Source organism: Heteronotia binoei, chromosome 9 (genome assembly GCF_032191835.1).
Source record: "Heteronotia binoei isolate CCM8104 ecotype False Entrance Well chromosome 9, APGP_CSIRO_Hbin_v1, whole genome shotgun sequence".
Classification (NCBI taxonomy): Eukaryota; Metazoa; Chordata; class Lepidosauria; order Squamata; family Gekkonidae; genus Heteronotia; species Heteronotia binoei.
The window spans coordinates 6,101,547-6,120,123 of record NC_083231.1 but is presented as its reverse complement, the minus strand read 5'-3'; the positions used below and the strand labels follow the sequence as shown (position 1 = coordinate 6,120,123).

At 50.3% G+C, this 18,577-nt stretch overlaps 1 protein-coding gene across 1 annotated transcript in view; it reads right to left on the bottom strand.

Annotated features, from left to right (window-relative positions):
• The window catches only part of LOC132577484 (uncharacterized), a gene marked incomplete at its 3' end in the record, with an annotated part of 40,857 nt that extends 32,772 nt beyond the window's left edge, over positions 1 to 8,085 (bottom strand). The window contains exon 1 of the mRNA XM_060247272.1: positions 7,660 to 8,085. Within this exon, the coding sequence (XP_060103255.1) occupies positions 7,660 to 8,085 (426 nt within the window). The remainder of the gene's footprint in view (positions 1 to 7,659) is intronic.
• Positions 8,086 to 18,577: the final 10,492 nt, after the last annotated feature.

The following is an 18,577-nucleotide window of genomic DNA, read 5'->3' as shown; positions in this document are numbered from 1 at the left end:
GGCTCAAGATGCCACCGTGATTTCAGCATAGGTCTCTTTATTCAGTCACAAGGCTCAAGATGCCACCGTGATTTCAGCATAGGTCTCTTTATTCAGTAACAAGGCTCAAGATGCCACCGTGATTTCAGCATAGGTCTCTTTATTCAGTAACAAGGCTCAAGATGCTACCGTGATTTCAGCATAGGTCTCTTTATTCAGTAACAAGGCTCAAGATGCCACCGTGATTTCAGCATAGGTCTCTTTATTCAGTCACAAGGCTCAAGATGCTACCGTGATTTCAGCATAGGTCTCTTTATTCAGTAACAAGGCTCAAGATGCCACCGTGATTTCAGCATAGGTCTCTTTATTCAGTCACAAGGCTCAAGATGCTACCGTGATTTCAGCATAGGTCTCTTTATTCAGTCACGAGGCTCAAGATGCCACAGTGATTTCAGCATAGGTCTCTTTATTCAGTCACGAGGCTCAAGATGCCACCGTGATTTCAGCATAGGTCTCTTTATTCAGTAACGAGGCTCAAGATGCCACCGTGATTTCAGCATAGGTCTCTTTATTCAGTAACGAGGCTCAAGATGCTACCGTGATTTCAGCATAGGTCTCTTTATTCAGTAACAAGGCTCAAGATGCCACCGTGATTTCAGCATAGGTCTCTTTATTCAGTAACGAGGCTCAAGATGCCACCGTGATTTCAGCATAGGTCTCTTTATTCAGTAACGAGGCTCAAGATGCTACCGTGATTTCAGCATAGGTCTCTTTATTCAGTAACAAGGCTCAAGATGCTACCGTGATTTCAGCATAGGTCTCTTTATTCAGTAACAAGGCTCAAGATGCTACCGTGATTTCAGCATAGGTCTCTTTATTCAGTAACGAGGCTCAAGATGCCACCGTGATTTCAGCATAGGTCTCTTTATTCAGTCACGAGGCTCAAGATGCCACCGTGATTTCAGCATAGGTCTCTTTATTCAGTCACGAGGCTCAAGATGCCACCGTGATTTCAGCATAGGTCTCTTTATTCAGTCACAAGGCTCAAGATGCTACCGTGATTTCAGCATAGGTCTCTTTATTCAGTCACAAGGCTCAAGTTGCTACCGTGATTTCAGCATAGGTCTCTTTATTCAGTCACAAGGCTCAAGATGCTACCGTGATTTCAGCATAGGTCTCTTTATTCAGTCACAAGGCTCAAGATGCCACCGTGATTTCAGCATAGGTCTCTTTATTCAGTCACAAGGCTCAAGTTGCCACCGTGATTTCAGCATAGGTCTCTTTATTCAGTCACAAGGCTCAAGTTGCCACCGTGATTTCAGCATAGGTCTCTTTATTCAGTCACAAGGCTCAAGATGCCACCGTGATTTCAGCATAGGTCTCTTTATTCAGTCACAAGGCTCAAGATGCCACCGTGATTTCAGCATAGGTCTCTTTATTCAGTCACAAGGCTCAAGATGCCACCGTGATTTCAGCATAGGTCTCTTTATTCAGTCACAAGGCTCAAGATGCCACCGTGATTTCAGCATAGGTCTCTTTATTCAGTCACAAGGCTCAAGATGCCACCGTGATTTCAGCATAGGTCTCTTTATTCAGTCACAAGGCTCAAGATGCCACCGTGATTTCAGCATAGGTCTCTTTATTCAGTCACAAGGCTCAAGATGCCACCGTGATTTCAGCATAGGTCTCTTTATTCAGTCACAAGGCTCAAGATGCCACCGTGATTTCAGCATAGGTCTCTTTATTCAGTCACAAGGCTCAAGATGCCACCGTGATTTCAGCATAGGTCTCTTTATTCAGTCACAAGGCTCAAGATGCCACCGTGATTTCAGCATAGGTCTCTTTATTCAGTCACAAGGCTCAAGATGCCACCGTGATTTCAGCATAGGTCTCTTTATTCAGTAACAAGGCTCAAGATGCCACCGTGATTTCAGCATAGGTCTCTTTATTCAGTAACAAGGCTCAAGATGCCACCGTGATTTCAGCATAGGTCTCTTTATTCAGTAACAAGGCTCAAGATGCCACCGTGATTTCTGCATAGGTCTCTTTATTCAGTAACAAGGCTCAAGATGCCACCGTGATTTCTGCATAGGTCTCTTTATTCAGTAACAAGGCTCAAGATGCCACCGTGATTTCAGCATAGGTCTCTTTATTCAGTAACAAGGCTCAAGATGCCACCGTGATTTCTGCATAGGTCTCTTTATTCAGTAACGAGGCTCAAGATGCCACCGTGATTTCTGCATAGGTCTCTTTATTCAGTAACGAGGCTCAAGATGCCACCGTGATTTCAGCATAGGTCTCTTTATTCAGTCACGAGGCTCAAGATGCCACCGTGATTTCAGCATAGGTCTCTTTATTCAGTAACAAGGCTCAAGATGCCACCGTGATTTCAGCATAGGTCTCTTTATTCAGTCACAAGGCTCAAGTTGCCACCGTGATTTCAGCATAGGTCTCTTTATTCAGTCACAAGGCTCAAGTTGCCACCGTGATTTCAGCATAGGTCTCTTTATTCAGTCACAAGGCTCAAGATGCCACCGTGATTTCAGCATAGGTCTCTTTATTCAGTCACAAGGCTCAAGATGCCACCGTGATTTCAGCATAGGTCTCTTTATTCAGTCACAAGGCTCAAGATGCCACCGTGATTTCAGCATAGGTCTCTTTATTCAGTCACAAGGCTCAAGATGCCACCGTGATTTCAGCATAGGTCTCTTTATTCAGTCACAAGGCTCAAGATGCCACCGTGATTTCAGCATAGGTCTCTTTATTCAGTCACAAGGCTCAAGATGCCACCGTGATTTCAGCATAGGTCTCTTTATTCAGTCACAAGGCTCAAGATGCCACCGTGATTTCAGCATAGGTCTCTTTATTCAGTCACAAGGCTCAAGATGCCACCGTGATTTCAGCATAGGTCTCTTTATTCAGTCACAAGGCTCAAGATGCCACCGTGATTTCAGCATAGGTCTCTTTATTCAGTCACAAGGCTCAAGATGCCACCGTGATTTCAGCATAGGTCTCTTTATTCAGTAACAAGGCTCAAGATGCCACCGTGATTTCAGCATAGGTCTCTTTATTCAGTAACAAGGCTCAAGATGCCACCGTGATTTCAGCATAGGTCTCTTTATTCAGTAACAAGGCTCAAGATGCCACCGTGATTTCAGCATAGGTCTCTTTATTCAGTAACAAGGCTCAAGATGCCACCGTGATTTCTGCATAGGTCTCTTTATTCAGTAACAAGGCTCAAGATGCCACCGTGATTTCAGCATAGGTCTCTTTATTCAGTAACAAGGCTCAAGATGCCACCGTGATTTCAGCATAGGTCTCTTTATTCAGTAACAAGGCTCAAGATGCCACCGTGATTTCTGCATAGGTCTCTTTATTCAGTAACGAGGCTCAAGATGCCACCGTGATTTCTGCATAGGTCTCTTTATTCAGTAACGAGGCTCAAGATGCCACCGTGATTTCAGCATAGGTCTCTTTATTCAGTAACGAGGCTCAAGATGCCACCGTGATTTCAGCATAGGTCTCTTTATTCAGTAACGAGGCTCAAGATGCCACCGTGATTTCAGCATAGGTCTCTTTATTCAGTAACAAGGCTCAAGATGCCACCGTGATTTCAGCATAGGTCTCTTTATTCAGTAACAAGGCTCAAGATGCCACCGTGATTTCAGCATAGGTCTCTTTATTCAGTAACAAGGCTCAAGATGCTACCGTGATTTCAGCATAGGTCTCTTTATTCAGTAACAAGGCTCAAATTGCTACCGTGATTTCAGCATAGGTCTCTTTATTCAGTAACAAGGCTCAAGATGCCACCGTGATTTCAGCATAGGTCTCTTTATTCAGTAACAAGGCTCAAGATGCTACCGTGATTTCAGCATAGGTCTCTTTATTCAGTAACAAGCTTGTAACACACGTGGCAAGCCACAACTATATACACACAAACCCAAAACACCCCCCCCCCCAGAATACAAACACACCAATAGGGACAACAGGCACTCGGAACCCTTATTTGCATGAGCACCAGTCTACTGATGTTACCTGATTGACTGGCTCAGCAAGGGCAGCCAATCTGAATGCAGCTGCTAGGAGCCTCTTGGACTATTGCAGCTTGAAGCTACAATACACAAGACCAGGTCTAGTTTGATATATGCTGTGGTGAGTGGGAAGCACTTTTGGGAAGGGATCTTGAGAAGAGGTGCGAAAGAGGAAAGCAGAGTTTTGAGCGGACTAATGAGATAAAACGATAACAGCAATTTTAACAGTTTTCTTTTATCTTCTTCTCAATTGGATCGGAACCTTGCCTGAGGCACTTATGTGAAAGGGGACACCCTTTCTAGCTCATGTTTTCTCTTTCTGGGAGAGAGACCACCTTTATTCTTTCCAGAGCCAGCACATGGCAGCACAGCAGTGTAGTCAAGGCTGGCCCTGCCACTAAGCAAACTAGGCACTCGCCTAGGGCGCTGGCCTTCTGTGGGTGCCAAATTGGGCGTCCCAGGTGACTTAATGATGTTATCAGTGGGGGGGGGGCAGCACCAGAAGTTAGCCTTGTGTAGGGTGCCAGACAGTCTAGGGTTGGCCCTGAGTGTTGTTAGCTGAGTTACAGTAATCAATGCTAGTATTTCAGCTTTATCAATTGGCACAGAATGCTGTGGCTCAAATATTATTAGCAGCTAGATGGAGCTTCCTTTCTGTAGTCACTTCACTGGTTGCCCATCATTTGCATGTAGAAGAAGTGCCATCAAGTTGCTTCTGCCTTATGCCATCCCTATGAATTTACAGCCTTGCTCAGATATTGGCAACGGATGGGGAACACTAGGACATGAATTAACTTTATCTTGGCCACCAGTGAGACATCCTTACACTTAAGAATCTTATCTGGTTCCTTCATGCCCTTCCCAGCCACAACCTCCTCCTGATTTCTTGTTGCTGCAGCCTCTCCTTTGGTTGATGATGGAGCCAAGAAATGAAAAATCTTGAATTATTTCAAGCCCCTCATTGTCCGCCTTGAAATTGTGTAATTCCCCAGGAGCCATTACTTTTGCTTCATGATCTTCAACTATAATCCTGTTTAGCAGCACAAACAGTTGGCCCCAGTTATAGCTTTCTTAAAAAAACAAGAATAATTTTGTTCCCTGTTAAGTTTTTGCTTAGGTAAGCTATGGGCTGTCTTCAGCTACTGGTCTCTTGGATCAACACCACTCTCAGGCCCAACTGATGGGCACCAGTTATAATGATAATTTTTTAAGTGAAATCTGGGGCTTTGAAATCAAGGCCTCCTTCAAAGCAAAGCCTTCTGACATTCCTATGTGCACTTTCTGAAGTGTAGATTGTCCTTCTTTGTGGGGGTAGGCAAGGCAAGGGGGGTCTCATCAAAATTTGGGATAAACTTTCTGTTCAACTCCACTATTGCTAGGAATGCCCGCTCCTGTTTTTTCCTTTGGGGCAAGGCTAAATCCCTGATTGCCTCCACCCTGAATCTCTTGAAAAATACAGCTCTTTCCATACACCACTGGCTCAGTGGAGGGGAAAGGGGGCATGAGTAGGCTTGCCAATCCCCAGGTGGGGGCAAGGGATACCCCGGTTTGGAGGACCTCCCCCCCGCTTCAGGGTCATCAGAAAGCAGGGGAAGGAGGGAAATGACTGCTGGGCACTCCATTATGCCCTATGGAGACCGTTTCCTATAGGGCAGTGTTTCCCACTTGCAGGGTTGTGACCCGGTACTGGGCCATGGAAGCCTCACTACCGGGTCACAAGAAAAGCCAAAGCTAGCCCCACCCCCAGCAAAGCATGACCTCTGCTCTGCTTCCTTCCTTCCCCCGTCTCTCTGTTGTGCAGAGAAAAGCTAGCCTTGAAGACTGACACAGGCTGCAAAGCCTGAGCTCCATTTGGCTTCCTTCCTTCCCCCGTCTCTCTGTTGTACAGATAAAAACTAGCCTTGAAGACTGACACAGGCTGCAAAGCCTCTTCTCCATTTGACTTTCTTCCTTCCCCCGTCTCTCTGTTGTGCAGAGAAAAGCTAGCCTTGAAGACTGACACAGGCTGCAAAGTCTGAGCTCTGTTTGGCTTCCTTCCTTCCACCGTCTCTGTGTTGTGCAGAGAGGAGCTGGGCTGCCTCTCCTTCCTTCTCCCCCCTCCCAGTGTTTGAGAGAAAAGCTGATGTCCACTGGCACTTTAGACCCATGAAGTGTTCTTCAAGGTATGAGCTTTCCTGTGCCTTGCAGTATGTTCTTTTGAGGAGATTTCCTCGGGAGGCCTGGGTAGCAAAGAAGGGTGTGTGTGTTTTTTTTCAGCCGGGAGGGGCAGGGAATAGGCATTCCAGTAGCTATTTTTTTTTTTTTTACCAAACGACCCCTGGGCAGAATTGTTGCTGTCTGGGGTCATCTGATGGTGAGGAAGGCTTTTTTTTCTTTGCCCCCCCTTCATTTCTTTCCCTGCAAGTGATGCTCTGTCTGTATTCTTGGTGCTGGGAGGTGGGGAAGCAACAGTGGGAGGGCTTCTAGTGCCCTGGCCCCACAGATGGACATTTTGGAAGTGACATCACAGGAAAAGGTGGAGTTTTGGTTCAGTGTGCCCCAGAAGTGACATCACTTGGCCCTTAACACCACAGGAAATGACATAATTTCTGTCACCCCAAAGTCTCCTGGCTCTGCTCCCAAATTTTAGTGGATCATGAAGGAGAAGTGTAAAAATAACCGGGCCATGGGAAAGAAAAGTTTGGAAAACCCTGCTATAGGGTATAATGGAGAATTGATCTGTGGGGCTCTGGGGGGCATTGTTTTAGGTAGAGGCACCAAATTTTCAGCATAGTATCCGGTGCCTCTTTTCAAAGCACCCTCCAAGTTTCAAAAGGATTGGTGCAGGGGGTCCAATTCTATGAGCCCCCCCAAAGGTGCCCCTATCCTTCATTATTTCCAATAGAGGGAAGGCATATAAAAAGTGTGCAGTCCCTTGAAATGTGATGGACAGAAGTCCCTTTGGAGTTCAATGATGCTTGTCACAACATTGCTCCTGGCTCCACCCCCAAAGTCCCCAGATATTTCTTGAGTTGGACTTGGCAACCCTGGGCATGAGGGAAGGGAAAGACGAAGACTCACCATTAATGAAATCCAGGCTGCCCAGCAAAGACCTCACTGAGGCTGTGGGGAGAGTTCTCCCCAGAGAAAGACAGGTTGCTTACCTGTAACTGTAGATCTTCGAGTGGTCATCTGTGCAGTCACACTTGTGGGATACTGCGCCTGCGCGGGTCCCCGATCGGTATCTGTAAGAAGCCCGGGAATTTTCCGCGGTCGGCGCCACTGGGCATGCGCAGGCGTCCCATTGCGCACGCCCAACGGCGCCACCGCGGTAATCCTGCCAGTTCCTTCATGACCGCTGAAAAAAGCCCCCCATAAGAGGGAGACCGTCAGCAGTGGGGAAGGAGGGCGGGTAGTGTGACTGCACAGATGACCACTCGAAGATCTACAGTTACAGGTAAGCAACCTGTCTATCTTCTTCGTGGTCTCTGTGCATCACACTTGTGGGAGATTAGCAAGCAAGGCATACCTGGAGGTGGGAAGACGGTCAACCGGAGACGACAGATTGCAGCACCGCAGTCCCCAACCGAGTCCTCTGCTGAGCATGCACGTCCAGCGCGTAGTGCTTCATGAAGGCATGCGGGGAGGACCAGGTGGCAGCTTTGCAGACGTCCGCCAAGGAGACGCCTTTCAGGAACGCCACCGATGTCGCCATTGCTCTGGTGGAGTGTCCGCGAACAGGTCCTGGCAGCGGCCTCTTTGCTAGGAGGTAACAGGTCTTGATGGTCTCCGTCAGCCACTTCGAGAATCGCTGTGAAGAGATCCTAGACCCTAGCCTGGGCGAAGTATATGAGACGAACAGCTGTTGGTCCCTGCGAAAGGCTTTAGAGCGCTTTAGGTAAAAGAGTAAGGCACGCCTGACGTCTAGGGAGTGCAGCCTCCGCTCCTTGTCCGAGGAGGGGTTAGGGAAGAAGGTGGGTAGGCAAACCTCAAGATTGAGGTGGAATTGGGAGGGTACCTTGGGGAGGAAGTTGATATCTGGGGCCAGGGAGACACCAGATTCTATAAAAGCTAGGTAGGGGTAGTCACAGCGCATCGCCGTGAGTTCCCCCACGCGACGAGCAGAGGTGATGGCCACGAGGAAGGCAGTCTTCCAGGACAGGAGCTGCAGAGAGCACGTGGCCATAGGTTCAAAGGGACGCCTGGTTAGCATGTCTAGGACCAGAGTCAAGTCCCACAGCTGAGTGGGAGGTCTAGATGGTGGATGTAGTCTAAATAGTCCCCTCATAAACTTTTTGGACTGAGGGTGGGCGAAAACTGAGTATCCGCCCACAGGGTCGTGAAAGGCAGATATTGCTGCCAAGTAGACCCTGATGGACGAGAAGACTAGGCCTGCGTCGACTAGAGACAATAGGAAGTCGAAGATTGCCGGCAGGCCTGCCCTCTGTGGTGTGCCTGGCCGGTCGGCCAGAAAGTTGGAGAATTTCTTCCACTTTCTATCGTAGGAAGCCCTGGTAGAGGGTTTTCTGCTATTTAGTAGGACTTCCTGGACCCTGCTGGAGAAGTCTAGGGGTCTATGAGCCACGCTGTCAGTTTCAGGTGTGGCACATTGTGGTGCAGCACTAGCCCCCCTTGAGATGACAGGAGGTCTGGGTCCGCTGGGAAGTGGTAGAAGTTCCTCCCTGCCATGCGTAGTAGGGAGGAGAACCAGTTCTGACGTGGCCACCAGGGGGCCACTAGGATGCAGCGTGGCCTGTCCCTGGCTATCTTGTTGAGTACCCTCGTCAAAAGGGGGAGGGGCGGAAAGAGATAGAGGAAGCGGCCCTCCCAGGAGATGAGAAGGCCGTCCCCGAGGGATGCCGGGTCGGCACCCCCTCTGGAGCAGAACCTGGGACACTTCTTGTTGTGTGCTGTGGCGAAGGCGTCCAGCTGAGGGTAACCCCACAGCTGGAAGACTGGCTGCAGGAAGCGCCACTGGAGTTCCCACTCGTGCGGTGAGGCCCCCCCTCTGCTCAGGGAGTCCGCCTGTATGTTGAGGACCCCTGGGAGGTGCGCGGCCTTGACGAAGATGTCGTGCTGGATGCATTCCGCCCATAAGTCCGTTGCCAGTGCGCAAAGGCGACGGGACACTGTTCCACCCTGTCTGTTGATGTATGCCAGGGCGGTGGTGTTGTCTGTGAGCAGAGCCACCGTCTTCCCTGTCAGCTTCGGGCGGAATGAACGCAGAGCAAAGTGGATTGCTAACAGTTCCAGGTAGTTTATGTGTTGCAGGGCCAGCTTGGGTGGCCACTGGCCCCCCACGCACAGTCCTTCCATGTGAGCGCCCCATCCCCACTGGGAAGCGTCCGTGGTGATGGTCACTGTGGGGGCCGGAAGGTGGAAGGGCGCTCCTTGGCAGATGTTGTCCTTTGACCCCCACCAGTGAAGCGAGTGGAGCGCCATGGGGGGAATAGTGAACCTCTTTCGAGGTGAGTCCCTGGTTGGGCGGAACTGACGTAGGAACCATAGCTGCATGTTCCTCATCCTCAGTTTCGCGAAGAGAAGCACGCTTGTCGTCGCCGCCATCAGGCCCAGCATCCGCTGGATCTGTTTGACTGTGCCCCATCCCTGCCTCTGGAGCAATTGTACAGAGCTGGTAATGTCTTTTGCCCTTTGGGCGGGTAAGAACGCTCGGTGCAGGTTTGTATCCAGCACTGCTCCTATAAACTGCACTGACCTTGATGGGGTGAGTTTCGATTTTTCTAGGTTGACCTGTAGGCCCAGGGCATCCAGGAGGCGTAGCGTGGACGTGATGTGAGCAGATAGGCTTTCCCTTGAACTGGCTACCAGGAGCCAGTCGTCTATGTATGGGAAGACCATCACCCCTTGTAGCCTGAGGTGGGCAGCCACTACGCTCATCATTTTTGTAAACACCCTGGGTGCTGTGGAAAGTCCGAATGGTAGGGCCGTGAACTGGAAGTGCTGCGGGCCTACCGCAAACCTTAGAAACCGTCTGAACTCTGGGTGGATGCTGATGTGGAAATAGGCATCCTTGAGATCTAGGGTGGCCATCCAATCGCCTTGGTTGATGAGGGGCAGGATGGATTGCAGTGTGGACATCCGGAACTTGCGGTATAGGATGAACTTGTTCAGATTCCGAAGGTCCATGATGGGTCTCAGTCCCCCGTCCCTCTTGGGAACCAGGAAGTAACGGGAGTAGAAACCCCCGGGACTGTCCTCTGGAGGTACTTCCTCTATGGCTTGTTTCTGTAGGAGGGTGGCCACCTCTGCCAGCAGCGGTGGGGAGGGGGGGGTGGTAACCACCACGGACTGGTTTGGAATCTGAGCAAAGTCTAATTTGTAGCCCTCTTTGATGATGGAGAGAGCCCACCTGTCTGAGGAGACCTGCTCCCAGGCAGGGAGGAAGGGGCGGAGGCGGATGGTGCAGCGGGCAGGGGCGACGATGCGTGGGACAGAAAAGTCAAAGTCCCTGCTTGGAGGGGCGGGCACCCTTAGGTTTGCCTGAATGCTGGGTGGTGTAGCGCCCCCTGTTAGTGTTATTGCCCGAATAGGCCTGCTTGTCGGGCTGCGAAGGGCGTGGGCGCCACTGTTGGTCTGTGGACGACTTGTGGGAGGGTTTCCTAGTCCAGGATCTACTCCACTGTCTAGCCCTGGGCTGTCTGGAGGGTGCCTGCACTCCCAGGCTCTTGGAGATCTTAAGGTTCTTATCTAGTTCCTGCAGGGCGTTATCTGTAGTGGAACTAAAGAGCCCGTCCCCCTCAAACGGCAGGTCCTCGATAAGTGCCCTGGTGTCCTGCTGCAGGGCGGTGGACCTCAGCCAGGAGTGCCTGCGGATGGCGATAGCGGACATGATGTGTGAGGCAGAGACGTCCACTAGGTGCTTTGCAGTTGTCAATTGCTGCTTGGCCACCTTCAGGCCCTCCTGCTGCAGTTTCTTGGCAGCCGCTTTTTTGTCCTCAGGCAGGGCGGATAGGAGCGGGGACAACTGTTCCCACATGGCGTATTGATATCTCGCCATGCAGGCTGTGTAGTTGGAGGCCTTGGCACCCAAGGATGCTGCAGAATAGATCTTCCTGCCCATGGAGTCTAGTTTCTTCCCCTCCTTGTCAGGGGGGGCAGAATGCACCTTGCGCGACCTCGAGGAAGACGAGACGATGGCTGAGTTGGGTGTTGGATGAGTGAATAAAAACTCAGCCCCCGCCTCCTGGATCTTGTATATGTGATCCAACTTCCTCGAGGACACCGGTGCCGATGATGGCTTTTTCCATGGGTCCTTGAGTGCCTGCAACATGACCCTGGTCATCGGTAGGGCTATGGCTGTGGAGGCGTCGCGTTGGACGATATCGAAGACGCTATCGTCCACCACTGGCTTGGGTTGCGAGATGGGTAAAGCGATGGTCGATGCCATCCTCTTGATCATCTCCGCATAGGAGCTCAGGTCCTCGGAGGGTGAAACCGGGAGGTCCTCCGCAGTATTTGGGTCGGGCGAGGGTTCCCAGGTCCTCCCCTCGTCGCTCTCCGAACCCGATGGCTCGGACTCTTCACAGTCCGAGTGTGTCGACAGAGGTGGTGTTGGCTCCCTCTGCTGGATCGGCGTCAGCGGTCGGGTCGGGGGGTCTGTCGCGGCGGCGCGTTCCTCCGGCGGGATCGAGCGTGATGCCGATGGTTGCCTGGGTCGGTGTGATGTCCTAGAGAAGGAGGACGTATCGGACCGACGCTCCCATTCCTGGTGTTCCGGTGGCTGGTACCAGTGGTAAGGCGGGCAGCAGGGATACGAAGGCTGCCATCTGTGCTGTTCCCAGGGGGGCATAGATGGGAAGCGGCGCGGGTCGGCCGATGGGTCCCTTCGTCTCACGCGCTCGACCGATGGGTCGGTTCGCCTCACGCGCTCGACCGACGGGTCCCCTTGTCTCGGTCGCTTGGGCGCTGCAGGCGTCGCCTCGTCAGCCGATGGTAGGGGCTCGACGTCCGATGCCGAGTCGATGCTCCTCCGACGAGAGGCCACCGAAGGGGATCGACGGGTTAGGTCGATCTCCGCTTCTGGTGCTGGAATGTGCTGCCCCTTAGCGCTCGGGTCGAGGATCGGCGAGGTGTGCTGCCGATGAGCGCTAGCCCTCGGAGTTGAGGGACTGCGCGGCCGATGGACGCTAGCCCGCTGAGTTGTAGGGCTGTGCGACGTATGCGCGCCGACCGCTGGAGTCGAGGGGCTGCGGAGCGGAGAGGGAGGAACCCTTCTGCGCGGCTCAGTGGCGGTCGATGCCGCCGTGTCCGGTGGCGGAGGAGAGGAGCGAGGTCGCTTTTTCTTTTCTTTACTCTTCTCCTTCTTGGAGGACTCGCGGCCCGCTTCCTCGCGTCGCTTCTTCGACGGCTTCTCGGTCGACAGCTCGAGGGACCGTTTCGCCGAGTGCTGATCTCTCGGCGTTCCCGTGTCGACTACGGGGGCATCGACCGATGGACCCGTCGACAGTTGGGCATTTGCCATTTTCGGTACCGAAGCCGAAACTGGAGGTCTCAGTGCCGAGGCGGTTAGCGCTGCCGAAAGTCTTGCCGCCCTGTTCTTCCTTGTCTGTTTGGAGAAGTGCTGGCAGTGTGGGCAGGTCTCCACGCGGTGCGCCTCTCCCAAACAAAGAAGACACAGGGAATGGCCGTCGGGAGGGGCGATCTTCTTCCCGCAGGCCTGGCACCTCTTGAAGAAACCCCAGCGACTGTCCATAGACAGTGGTCGCTAGGAGGGTCCTCTCAGAGTCCTCTGAGAGGAGAAAAAATTTTAGGGAGCAGGGGAGGGGGGGGAGTCCCGGAGGACAAACCCCGCGACACGCACCCTGAGAAAAAACAGCTTTTTTTTTTTTTTTTTTTTTTCTAACTAGCTAACTACTAAGAACTAACTACTATTCTAAGAAAAACAATAAACAGGCTAATATATATACAGAGGCTAAGGGGGAAAAAAGGGTGAAAAACCCCGAAGCTCACCGACCGGGAACACGATGAAAACGCAGCTTCTTCGCGCAGCGGTCAGAAAGGAACTGGCGGGATTACCGCGGTGGCGCCGTTGGGCGTGCGCAATGGGACGCCTGCGCATGCCCAGTGGCGCCGACCGCGGAAAATTCCCGGGCTTCTTACAGATACCGATCGGGGACCCGCGCAGGCGCAGTATCCCACAAGTGTGATGCACAGAGACCACGAAGAAGATTTGGCTCCTTTGCAGGCTCCTGTTGGGCAGTCCAGTTTAAACTAGGCTGAGCAGCAGAGCCTACAGACAAGGAAAGATCATCTGGGGCAGTTCGGAGCTGCCAGGTCCAGCCACCCAGCTGATCCGGGGTTGGCTCCTCTTGCAGCTTGGTTTAAAGAGGAGGCAGTGAGCCCCAGCCAAGGCAGTGTGGAGGTCATCTCAGCTGATTCTTTCCTGCAGCTCAGAGCTGGGGCAGCACAGTGCCGACAGCTCCATGCCGCTTCTGCTGGGGCTGGCTGGCCCAAACAAAAGCCAAAAGAATTGTGGTTTGCAGGCTGAACTGTATCAGGAGACAAAGGCAGATCTCAAATACAGTAGTCTAATACAGGGCTCGATAAATACCTTATTGGTATTTATTAAGCCAAATAAAGATCTCTGCTTTGGCTTAATAAATACTGATAAGGTATTTTGGGGGGTATTTGGTGCGGTTTATACCAAACGCACACCCCTAGAACCAAGCAGCTTATTGGTTCCAGTGAAGTAGCCTCCAGTCCTGTTGGAATGGACGCAGGTTCCTCCTCCATGAACGCCTTCTCCACTTGCATCTCTGGTGTGGCCCTGCAGTTGACCCACATTTGGAACTCTCCCTGCAGCCTCAGGGGAGTCTCAGCTGGGCAGCCTGGTTCAAAGAGAGCCTGCTAAGGGGCCAGTCTGCTCTGCTGGGTTGCCCAGTTGCAACTGGACTGCCCTGCAAGAACGATGCTTCTTAAGGTCAGCAGAAAGGATGCTGGGGCAGGAGGGGGAGATCTGAGATCTTCCCTTCCTCCTTTCTGCTGGCTGCAGCTCCTGGGGGCCAGCAGAACGGAAGGTGGGGGGAGAGATCTGAGATCTTTCTTCCCTCCTTTCTGATAGCTGCAGCTCCCAGAGGCCAGCAGAATGGATGACAGTCATTGACTCTGCTGTGCTGGGGCAGTCTTCTTCGCTGCTGGGCTACTGAAGTACAAAAATGCTTTCCCCCATAAGCTTGTATGACAGCGCCCGCCTCACGGTCCCACTGGATCGCTTCTATGTGCTGTTTATGGCTACCCCAGCCCCTCAGTTTCTCCTCAGTTCTTCCTTTTAAAACTTTTACCTCAGGAATATATAACTAAAGGGGTGGGTATGATATGGATTTCACTCTTCTAATCTCTTCGGGGTTTTTGTTTTCAGATGGATATATAATTCTAATTCGCAGGGGACCACAGCAGCTTTGACAGTTTTCCCAAATTAAAGGCACCAGAGAACTTTAACGTAAACCACCGATATTTATTTTAAACACAAAGTCTTCAACTGGGGATATGGGAGATATTTACACGGGCTATAAAGTATCTCACGTAGTTAACAAGTTGCTCAGTTGTTTTAGGCTTTCTAATATATCTTTCTTCTTAGGTCTCTCAGGTTCACAGTTCCTAAATAAACACTCTCCAACTCTAGCATCGGCTGGCCTCTTGGGTATGATGTGCCAAGTCTCTCCAGTCGACTGGAGCCTCTACTCCCAGCCCTTCAGACTCTTAGACCCACACATATTCCCTCAACCACCTCTCTAGATCTTAAGAGATGTTTATATATGTGTCTGTGACCGTTCAGGTCTTCACGTGACTCTTCCTTTTAGTCACACACAGCCCCTTGCTGTTTTTATAGAGCTAGCAGTCAGCTTTGCTTCTCATGAAGACTCTCCTTAGCTACTGCCCCAGCTCCCTCAAAGACCAACTCGCTCAGATTCTGTCAGGCACCAACTCTCTCCGGCTCTGACAGGCACTAACAGACTGCCTCAGCCATTAGCTGTCAATCTCACACTGAGAGTTCTGAGCACTCTGGCCCCCACCCTCAGGTCACCTGATGCAGGCTCTGTGCGTCCTTGGTTTTCTGTTTAACCCATACCTTACCGTCACAGCTTGCTTTTAATGGCGCCCCTTGATCAGAGTGGGCTTTTGGGGTAAACTAGAAGCAAATCTTGTCAGTGGTGGTGGTGTGGGGCTCACCCAAGCAAAATGAACAAAGGAGGTGGCTCATCTGAGTGGGTCATTTTTGTGCCACCGTGGAGACATTCCATAAATAAGGCTTTTGGGGACATATCTGTTGAGAGAAGAAGTCCCAGAAGCAAGAAAAGTTTTTTGAAGTCTTTCAATAACGGATCAACATCAGAGCGGAGGAGAACACAACCCAACCAGGCGGTGGTGAGGAAAGGCCTGAGGGAGAGGGAGGGCCCGGTTGGTGGCTGGCCTGTGCAAAGGCATTCTCCGTATGGGACTGCACAGAAGATTGAAAACTATTATTTATTATTTTATTTCTTCTATTTATATCCCGCTCTTCCCATGAGTGGGCTTATTGTGGCTTACAAGGTCACATAAAATTTCATGACAGAGAAACAATATAATATTCAAACAATTAAAATTTTAAAAATTGTTATAAGAGAACCAGAGCGAAAGTTGCCTTGGTAGTGCCACTGGGATGGAAACCTTCTGAGTGGGGTTGTGGGGTATCAAACCACTAACCACTAGGCTGGGCCTATCAGCAGGGAAAGCCAACAATGGGATTTCGATGCCCCCTGCATCAACGGAAAGCTTGGTGGAACAGCTCTGTTTTGCAGGTTCTGCGAAATTGTAACAGATGGACTGTAGGTATGCTGCTTCAGTGACACTGGGGCGTACACAACCACAAGGATACAGTTCTTGTGCTGATTTTGTTTCCAAAGAGAGGTCTTTTAGAGCCAGTGTCATGGACAGGATTTGCCAAGCACAAGAGCAAAAATATTTGTGCTAAATATTTAAACACAATATTGTGCTAAATATTTAAGCACAAGAGCTAAAATATTTACGTACCACGGCATCTTTTCTATACTTTCTACTGTAAAACCCAGCATAGGAAATAATTTGGGTTGGTAGTAATGTTTCTTCTAAGCTGCGGAGTCTTGTGAGCAAAAATTCTACTTTGTGAGCTACTGGCATAAAAGTTGTGAGCTGCTGCATAAATTAGTTTGCTCTGGGGCCATTTTTCCTGAGCAAAGACAAAAATGTGTGAGCCGGAGGCTAAAAAACAATGAGTTAGCTCACACTAACGCAGCTTAGAGGGAGCACTGGTTGGTAGTCCACTTATGGACAGTGTAAGTTTGTGTGTTCCACAGAATTCACTGTGATTAGGTAATGAAATGGTTCTGCTTCCTTGACAGCTCTCTGGTGATAACGTGACAAATTCATCTTACTTTATTGCCATTTTCATACCGCTGCCATTCAACAAATGCATGTGTCTGACTGCTAAATAAATCACTTTCATAGCAGACAGCCATTTAGCCACACAACAGATATTGACTTGCACCTTCCAAAACAATGACCCCAATCCCATCAGCAGGTTTTATCTTTTCAAAAGGTCACTACAGTCTTTAGGGGAATTGACAACAGTGAGATTGCTGAGCATGCAACTGTATAAATCAGTCGCCTTCAAAACATTCTGCTGTTTCACACTGACTTGCGTGAACAAGAAATGCTGTTTGCACAGAGCATGCTCATAGTTGCCCTGTGGAGACAGCCAAGTCTCCCTCCGGAACACTGCCCCACAAGGCCTGCGGTAGAGCAGGACCAGTCATGTTCAGCCAGGGAAACTTTCTCACCCATCTTTTCAAGCCCCAATGAGTTTCTCCAGGACTCCCAAGATTCTCCGGAAATGCAATGTGGAAATCACCAATAGGTAATGGGGAACTTGACGGTGAATTTGTTGGCATATTTCTGTAAGTTCCAGAAACTGTCTCTAAGTGAATATCTGACGGCCAAACTCGATTGTGACTGTCTCCTTCTGGCTGCCACAAGGAAGCTGCCACCATAAACAGGTTGCTTACCTGTAACTGATGATTTTTGAGTGGTCACCTGTGCATTCACACTGATGGGATATAGTGCACCTGCACCGATCCTCATCAGGACTTCAAAGCCTAAGAAAAAGTTTTTGTACCCTTTCCAATTGCCCTATGCAGGGGCTCCACCACACATGCCCAGTGGGATGGGCACGAGGATCCTGCCAGTTCCTTCTGACCACTGAAAGTCCCTAGAAGACGACTTACAAAAGTGGGGAAGGAAGATGGATAGTGTGAATGCACAGATGACCACTCAAAGATCATCAGTTACAGGTAAGCAACCTCTTTATCTTCTTTGTAGTCTCTGCTTCACACGGATGGGAGATTAGCAAGCATGAGAGAGTGGAAGAGAGTGCTAGTGCCCTTGCAGGATGGGCATGAGGAGGCTTCTTTGCCAATACATAACAAAGTTTTATGGTCTCCATGTTGTTTTGACAGGCGTTGGGAGGAGATTCGGCACCCCATGGTTCTGGCAGCGTATGATACGAACAAGAAACAAGTGTTATGAGTTCAGTGGAGGGAGGATGAAACCCGGTGGACATCCAGGGTATGGAGTCGACGCTCCTTGTCAAAAACTGGATGTGGGTAAAAGGTAAGTAGAATAATGTCTGCAGAGAGATGGAACTCAAAGATGACTTTGGGTAGAAAGTTCCCTGTGCACGGCAAATAGGAAAGGCATGAAAATAGTTTTCCATAGGCTTTGAAGTACCGATTGGGATTGGCGCAGGTGCACTATATCCCATCAGTATGAAGCACACAGACCACGAAGAAGATTTTAAAGCTATTTAAAAATGCTGCAACGACCCAATTTTGATTGGACCTGCAATGATGTGGGCTGAGGACTGTTCCTCCCCCAATACATTATCAGGTGCCAAAACGGCTGCAACCCACTGCAGCTGTCTCAGCACCTGAAAAAGTGCTGGGGACAAGAACACTGCGGGGCTGATCAGGATTGGGGCCTCACAGCATTTTTAATGACTGTAAAATGGCAAGGCTGCCAATATTGTCCAGTTTGGTCGTAAGTTTATGGATCAAGTTCTCCTTCTTTGGAGGTTTTTCAACAGAGGCTAGACGGCCATCTGACAGCAATGGAGATCCTGTGAATTTAGGGGGAGGTGTTTGTGAGTTTCCTGCATTGTGCGGGGGGTTGGACTAGATGAACCTGGAGGTCCCTTCCAACTCTATGATGCTATCCTAAGTACAGTTGCACCCTTCTAAATCCACTGGAACAGATGGGTTCAGAATGGCACAAGTCTTTGGATGCCTGGTTAGTCTCTTTTTACTTTCTCACCTTCCAGGAATGGCCGCACATCAAAACAAGCCACTTCCGGATGAAGCTCATAAGCTGCCCTCCCTCTCTAAAATATGGTCCAATCACCATGCTGCAACTGTGCATTTCCAGGGCATTAAAAAAATTAGCTCTCGTTTACAGAGTGGGGGTTACTTTGTGGGTCCTGCGTGAGTGCCTGTAGCAGTCTGGATGCATCCTGCGGACCGCAGAGTCGACATCTGCCAGGGATCCTGGAGGTTTTTTGC